Source organism: Jatropha curcas, chromosome 8 (assembly GCF_041381405.1).
Source record: "Jatropha curcas cultivar XTBG-Jc1 chromosome 8, XTBG_Jcur_1.0, whole genome shotgun sequence".
Taxonomy (NCBI): domain Eukaryota; kingdom Viridiplantae; phylum Streptophyta; class Magnoliopsida; order Malpighiales; family Euphorbiaceae; genus Jatropha; species Jatropha curcas.
The window spans coordinates 8,494,553-8,502,421 of record NC_143158.1 but is presented as its reverse complement, the minus strand read 5'-3'; the positions used below and the strand labels follow the sequence as shown (position 1 = coordinate 8,502,421).

The 7,869-nt window shown below is 35.3% G+C and overlaps 2 protein-coding genes across 2 annotated transcripts; one reads left to right on the top strand and one right to left on the bottom strand.

Moving 5' to 3' along the window:
• LOC149494140 (GPI-anchored protein) lies at nt 1–2,434 on the top strand. Its single transcript, XM_089724914.1, has 2 exons — nt 1–806; nt 2,050–2,434. The coding sequence occupies exons 1-2, from the start codon at nt 153–155 to the stop codon at nt 2,389–2,391; spliced, it is 996 nt and encodes a 331-aa protein (XP_089581040.1). The 5' UTR covers nt 1–152; the 3' UTR covers nt 2,392–2,434.
• Nucleotides 2,435–3,212: 778 nt separating this feature from the next.
• On the bottom strand, nt 3,213–7,005 carry PNT1 (mannosyltransferase family protein). Its single transcript, XM_089724913.1, has 4 exons — nt 6,120–7,005; nt 5,175–5,357; nt 3,933–4,468; nt 3,213–3,680 (listed from the first exon to the last, which is right to left on the bottom strand). The coding sequence occupies exons 1-4, from the start codon at nt 6,388–6,390 to the stop codon at nt 3,375–3,377; spliced, it is 1,296 nt and encodes a 431-aa protein (XP_089581039.1). The 5' UTR covers nt 6,391–7,005; the 3' UTR covers nt 3,213–3,374.
• Nucleotides 7,006–7,869: the final 864 nt, after the last annotated feature.

Genomic DNA, 7,869 nt, shown 5'->3' with positions numbered 1-7,869 from the left:
AATACCCAAACCCACTCCTCCTCCTCCACCCCACCATTGCTTTTCTTTCCTTTCCTTTCTCTAAACCCAATGCCTTCTTTTTATTCACTCCTTCACTCTCACTTCATCAATACATTCTAAAGTGCTGACCCATTGACACACTCACACCCCAAATGTTCCCTAGGAATTTTCTTTTCCCTTTACTCTTCACTTTCTTTCACTTTCTCATCTCGGGTCTATCCAACCCGGACCCGGAAACAATCCAGCCATTCCACCCAAATACTTCACCGCCAACAACAATTCCGGCATTCCCTGAACAGTCTAATGTTGCTGGTTGCCCGCTAGACCTTCCGGATGAACTTTTCCATGGTATAAAGACTGCTTGTGGTAGTGGCAGCACCGGCCAGCTACACAAAAGCCGATGCTGCCCGGTTCTGGCAGCATGGGCTTACGCTGCCTACTCTGCCACTGCTCTTGGTGGTGCTGTAAGAGTAGCACCAGCAATGTCAGGTCATACCCCATCGTATGACCTGCCATTGCTGCCTGATGACTCAGAAACTTGCGTTGATGATTTGGGTAAAGCTTTGGAAGAAAAAGGGATAGAATTGGTTAAACCAAATGAGACTTGTGATGTGGTTTATTGTTATTGTGGGATTAGATTGCACCCACTGAGTTGTCCTGAAGCATTTTCCATGAACCAAAAGGGACAGCTTGTTGGGGATAAGAGAGTCAAGAGATTAGAGAGAGATTGCTTGAGCAGCAGCACCAATGTAAATCAATTTCCTGGTCTTGGTGGATGCTCTAAGTGCTTAAACAGTCTTTATTTGGTAAATTTTTCTTTCCTTTCCTTTTTGTTTTCTTTTCTTAAGTGCTTAAACAGTCTAAGTGGATAAATTTTTCTTTCCCATTGTTTTGATTTTTGTCCAAAGGGTATTAACACTATGGGATGAAGAATTTTAATTTTCTTTCTTCTTGGTTGGTAATATAAAATGTTATGTTTGTTTTCCTTTTTGTTTAATTTTTCTTGTGTATTCACCTGCATTAGTGGGTTCAAATTTTGGATATTACAGAAGCAATATCTGGTTAGTCAAATTGGCAAAAACAAAATGAGGATATAGATAGATGAGTAGTCTTTCAGAGGGCAATTTGACAAAATGGCTATTGTTAAACTTCATTTATTAGGCTGTTTTTACTGTACTTTTCACTGTTGCTAATAAGTAGAATACTGTGGTCCTAAAATCTATTTGTGATCTAAAATAGTAGCATTGATTCCATGGCTGTAAAGTGGTTTTGCAAGAATTGATATGTTTGTTTGTTGCTTGTTTCTTTTTCTTTTTCTGGCCGTCTTCAATGAATTATTTTCCTTCTCATTGTTCTGTTACTCTCTGGGAAGCATAGAAAATCTTCATTGGCCTTCAATTTCAATATCTGTTCTTCCCACAGAATCTGTCCTTTTTTTCCCCAATACATACACATATAAACTTAGTATGACAGTATGCTATTTATGCTGCATATTCTTATCAAATCTAATTAACAATTCCTCAAGTTTTTATTGAACCATTTACCTTTTTGATAATCACCTTTTTGATAATCACATTTTTTCCTAAACTCTCTTTAAACAAATTTAGAATGTGTATTCCTTATAGTCATAGAATAACTTCATATTGGGGTAAGTATTAAAAAAGCAATATTTAGAACATTACTTTTCTATAGATGTGGCCTTAAAATGATTATAGTTGGAGACAAAGATTTGTATGGTCAACTTCAACTAGTTCATTTTATACTGATTTTTACTGATTTTACTTGAAATTAACTTTAAGAATGAGGGGTATCCTTGAGCTAGCTTATGCATTTCACTGAGGCAAAGTCCCCTAGTTGGGGCTTGATTCATTTTGCATTGTTGAATGTTGCTGACTATTGAAGGCTTAAGACTTTGGTTGACAACAAATTTTGATTAGATGTTGCAACAAATAGTTAGCAGTTAAATATTTTATGCACCAAACTTGTGTGTTAGTATGATCGTTAACTATCTATTACTTTGGCTTGTTAAACAATAATAATTTTATGCAGCTTAACAACAAGAAGGCTTTAAACTCAAGCAAATCAGAAGACAGGACCACTAAAATGCACAACAAAGATTGCCAACTGATGGGTCTAACATGGCTCCTCGCAAAGAATCGAACAGCTTATATTCATACAGTTTCTGCAGTTCTACGAGCTATGATGATGAATGTAGATGGATCTAATCCACGGTCGTGCACTCTTAGCAGTGATGGAATGCCTCTTGCTGTTGATTCTTCAGAAATTTCCAATGATTCTCGATCAATAACCAATCAAGCATTCATTTATGTATCTGTTGTGATTTGTTTGTTACATATGCTGTTTTTTGTACTACCATTCACCAAATTTTAGATGATAGTTTTAATCTAGTGAATTGTTGTCGACCGTATGATTATTTTTTGGTTCTCTGCTGTTTTGTGTTGTGGCATGCCCAGGTGCTCCTTTATTTATTTTTTCTATTTGAGCAGAGCTTTAGAATCTTATTTTTTGTTAACGATCCAAAAAAAAATCCCAAATATTGTTAAATTTTCAGTTATGTAGTTGATAAGGTGCAGTAAAAACTCAAAACTGAAACCCTAGACTCAAAAAAAAGCGCCTCAATTTTTGTTTGGCAACTACAGTTAAGACCCTTTTTTAGACCAAACAGGCATCCAAAGCAGAGTATGGTCTCTCATTCACAATGGCATTTTATGACATTTCTAGTTCCTGGTTTGGCAAGGAATAGAAGGTGTTAGGTGCAAACTTCCAAAAGTGGGTCTCCACTAGCATGTGGTGCAAGGACAGGTGCTTTGTCTTGATAAAGACATCTAGCGGTAACATAAACAGTGGCTTGTTGGAATTATTTCTGGGACAGTTAGATTATTCACGAGAAAATTTATGCAATGTCAACATCTCACAAAAATACAACTTCATCTTCTGGCAATCATGCAATGCACAGCAAGCAAATATCCCTTTGGAGGCAACAAATCATCTACTAAGCCAAAAAGATATACACAAGCAGCATACCATAAACGAAGCTTCCACCACCTATTGTTCCTTTCTTTTTTCTAACAAATTTGAGATCTTAAAAGAGCACCTTCAGAAATATCTATAAGTACATTGACAATTTTGAAATCTGGGGTGAAATTCAAGAAAACAGATACCCAATCAAGAAAATCAACTGCAAATGGATATCAAACAAAACAGTAGCTCTGCTATTATAATCAAAAGATGCATAAACCGAATGTTTTGAAGTTAAGAAAATGGGTGTGATATGGAGCAAAAGAATAATCCAAGAACCAATTTCAGCCACATTACTGTAAGGATCCTCAAATTTCAGCCACATTGTTGTTACATCATTCAGATTTCTTGGAACTCGGACGCTCTAACTGCCTGAATACTGGACTGTATCTATGGCGCCGGATAAACATGATAACTACAAATGTGTTAGCTGCAAGAAACACGATGCTTGCCAGCCAAAGCAGTAGGAAAACATTTTTCCCCTTAAATTCAAGCATATAACCCCAGAATAACCAGTGGCTCTGAGCACCCATCCATAAAAGCATGCAACATAAGCCTTCCCACTTCAACTTCATATTGCTCCATGGCAATATCAGTGGCAACAAGCAAAAGAACCAGACAAAATATTGGGCTGTGATTACCTGAAAAAGGAGCAAACAGCTGTTATGAATATCAAATAGATTATATAAAAATTCATTTTCCCTTGGAAAAAGGAAACCATGATTCCAGGGACCACAAAATTATTACGAGAAGTGGATAATAGAAACTTAACATCTTCCTCAATTGATGTTCACAAAAAACAAATAAACAAACATCTCATTTTTGGTAATTATGAACAAGAAATATAGAAAAGTGAAATTCAATAAGGATGCATATAAACAATAACGACATACCTTATTGAATGCTACAAATGCCACTGTTTGCAGGAAAAGGCAAAATGGAAGATCTGGTGCAAAGCAGAAAATGAGCACCAGCTGCACTATCAGTTGAGGCAAAAATGAAATAAGCTTCTCCATCAACGAAAACTCAAGTTCATAATGGAGATATATGTGATAGAAATAGATGGAAAAATTGTGTCTTGGATCTGTGCGAGTCAGATGGTACAACAATGCCTCATTTAAGAACTCCCATCCATATAAACAGAAGAAAAGAGCAGTACAAGAGAGAAAAATTATTCCTGAGATCAGCCCAAACATAATTCTCCATCTTGTAAATATCCTTTTCAATGCAGTCCATATTCCAAATTCTCCACATCCTTCACTACTCTTTGGTTTCCCTTGACTGGATTTCCAATTCTCTAGAAGAGGCTTCTGATTAGATTGGAAGACGTGTGGATCAAGAACCATAACAATAGGAAGGGCATAGATTATTGGATAAATTCTGAAATGAACAACAAGTCCATACCAAACAGCAGCTTGTGGCACATTACCTGTGCAACAGAAAAAAAAAATCATCAAGAGTATTCAATGTGATGAAATAGTGGTTAAGCAAATAATGCATTGCTCACACAGAAAAAGAAGCAAGGTAAAAATGAGTTTGACATTACCCATACCAGTTCACTCTCAACACCCCGCCCACCCAGAAGAGAGATCCTCAACCACATTATAATTCCTAATGATATATATACACACACAAACAAAAAACATTCGATACACCAAGATGACCCACACCACAACCAACCTCAAGGAGACCCAGATCCTTGATTATTTAACAGACAAAAGTTTTTGACGCTTTTCGTTTCCTTGACTTCAGAAATACTAGCTGAGTACACGGTTTTTATTTTACCTATTGGAACCAAAAAAAAAATTAAGTATATAGCATAATCAAATGAAGACTGCAATGGAATCATGTAAACTAGACAATCAATTACTAACATCTAGGAAAGTTTTTGTTCTCCCTCTTTGTGCAAACCTAAGGCCACCACACTTCCTGAAATATAATACCAAGTTCCTTTCAGTTCAAGCCTGTAACAAGAAGTTGCCTGTTTCCAAGATTAACATATTCTTGTGACAATATTGCAACCCATTTTATAAACGCATAGGTAGAAACCAATTGAACAGGTTAAAAACAGACACCTTAAAAGAAACCAAAACATTATCTATTTCAGATACAGGAACATAGAAGTAGAAATATACCCTCCATAAGACAGATAATGATCCACAAAATCATGGCACAAACAATGGGCTCACAGTTTCCACGGGTTCCAATGGTGAAAGTAAATGGATTGAGGAGCCATACCATTACAGAATACAAGCATAGATCCTCAGGCACCTTGCGTCGCTTTAAAATACTGTGGATAAACAAGCCCACAAGTAAATCTGCAACGTATGCATGTTAAACATATTAAGCATTGCTAAAATCACAAAAAAAAAAAAAAAGGAAGTTAACATAGATGAAAAACTAGGGATGAAGCCACACCAAACTTATTTCTTTTTTTTTTTTTTCATGTTTCCATCAAGTTATGCTAGAATTATCGATTGGTGATATAAGAAGAAATCAGAATGGATGTAGAACAGTAATTGCCTTGTGACTCAGCTTCATCATCAAATACGATTATAATCCTAAATACCATGGAATTAATTGATCACAAGCTGCTTTTCTTCAAATTCAATATCAAAGCACTCAGAAATTCCAGGCGAACAAGTAAAGGTACATAAACTAAGAAATAGCACCTCACTACGATTCTTGACAATCAGTTGCTAGGAACTATTAGGCATGACATCTAAAGAATGAAGCATTATGTCCAGAGTCAGTATGACATCTAAAACTGAAAGCTTTTGCACAATATGTAAGGAGGTACAGGTTCATTACCTTTTGATATGTAGAATTCCAATTTCTATATACTATAAAACTATTAACACCAGACCATCATTGCCTTCTGATATCTCCACATGGATTTTCAAACAAAGAAGTTATTTATGTATGGAAAGGAAGTGGGACGAAGAGAAGCGAATAGAACTGTACTAGATACAATACCATAAATCATGCCATAATTGGAAAATTCACAAAGTTTTAAAACCCAAATAAAAAAGGAAAAAGTGACTCAACAATTAAATTGAAAATTAGAAACTTTTACTCACCTGAAGCAGAAAAGAGGAATTTACCCCATGAGCGATGAATAAGAGAATTGGGTATAAGCAGAAAAGCAAGCAAAGGCGAATATCTGTAAGTACTTCTCTTGTAAGGGGATTCTCCAGAAGCCATTAATGAGGCAGCATCAGAGAAGACAAGGTAGTCCACATCTGTGTATCTAACCTCCATATGGGAATCTTGCCATTCTCCATAAATTATCAAAATGAGTCGAAAAATAGCTGAGAACAGTAGTAATTTGCGTATGTTTATCCATGCCATTGCTGCTATACCAAGCAAGCTACCCCCTTCTGTCTTCTAATTCTATTTTTCTCTCTATCCTACAATGCACTTATGGTAGGGCTAATTACCCAAAAAAAAAAAAAAATTGAATCTTTCAGTTCTTTACAACTTTATTTCTTTAATTAATGGCATCAACTTTTACCACCATTTCCGATTTATCTTCCAACACTGATCTTCCACACAATAAGCAAACTTAATAGGTACTAAAAAAATCCAAGATCAGCTATACAGTACCCAATAAAAAAAAAACATAAAATACTAGATAATGGAAATCAGAACTAAGAAACCCATAAGTGTGCTGACAGAGGTAGACTCTCAGAAAAAGAGAGATTTGAAACAAGAGAATCAAAAAGGAAAAAAAAATATAAGAAGTTAACACTAAGAAATCATGAACCTGAAATCACAGAACTATCACATCTGTAACGTCACCGCCATTGCGATACTGATTTCAGATCATACTAGTGATCCTCATAGCGTACTGACTTTTGATTTAGTAATTTTTACGGTGTTGTCGATGAGAGAAACGGAAGAGAGGGAAGTGTTTGGCTAAGGTCATAGGGGTAGGGCTGCAAGCTGCTCTTGAACAGCTCGAGGTTGGTAAAACTCGTTCCAGCTTGCTTAATAACTCATTGAGCCGACTAACGAGCTCGTTTATTCGAGTTTCGCTCAGTAGCTCGCGAAACGGCTCCAGGGCTAGCTCAATAAATGTAAAGAAATTAATTTTTTTTATAAAATAAAGGCATCTATCTATCTAGGAAATTACTTGGCTAGATCAAATCGATGACTATGCTTATAGATCAAACCAATTACAATAAAAATTCTGATTTTATATTTTTTTTTCTAGTGTATAGTCAGAAATACTCTTATTTCAATAAAAAAGTCTTATTCTCATTAATTTGGTCCATAAACAGTATTATAAATTCGATCTAAAACAAATCATGAGCAGTTTTGAATTTAAACAGTTACAAATCTACGATGATAGATTGTAGTTCTAGCAATCAGAAAATTCTTCAATTTGAATATGAAGGTTTGATTTTCTTAAAAATTTATCGATTATGAGTTCTATATTTTTTTCAATTTCAAGTACTATTTTCCCTTTACTTTTCTTTCTCCTTTCTCTTACATTGCAATTGTTTTATTTCTTCACCATATGGCCAGTTCATTTCTTGTTGAACATCAAAATTACCCTAAATCTGTTAATTATAATTACGTTTTTCCTCATGCTGTTTTTTACTCCCATTTGTTTCCTACTGAATTGAGACCCAATCATTTTGAAAGGCAATTGATGGAACTTATTGGGCAAAGATGCGCAGAATCGTGTATTATAAACAAGCAATAATACAGTAAAAAGCTGTGGACAAAAACCGGGTAAGTTTTTTCCCCTTTAAATTTGTCTTTCAAATCTGAAATTATTCATAATTGATTTATTATTTATCTTGCTTTTGCTTTATATTTTGA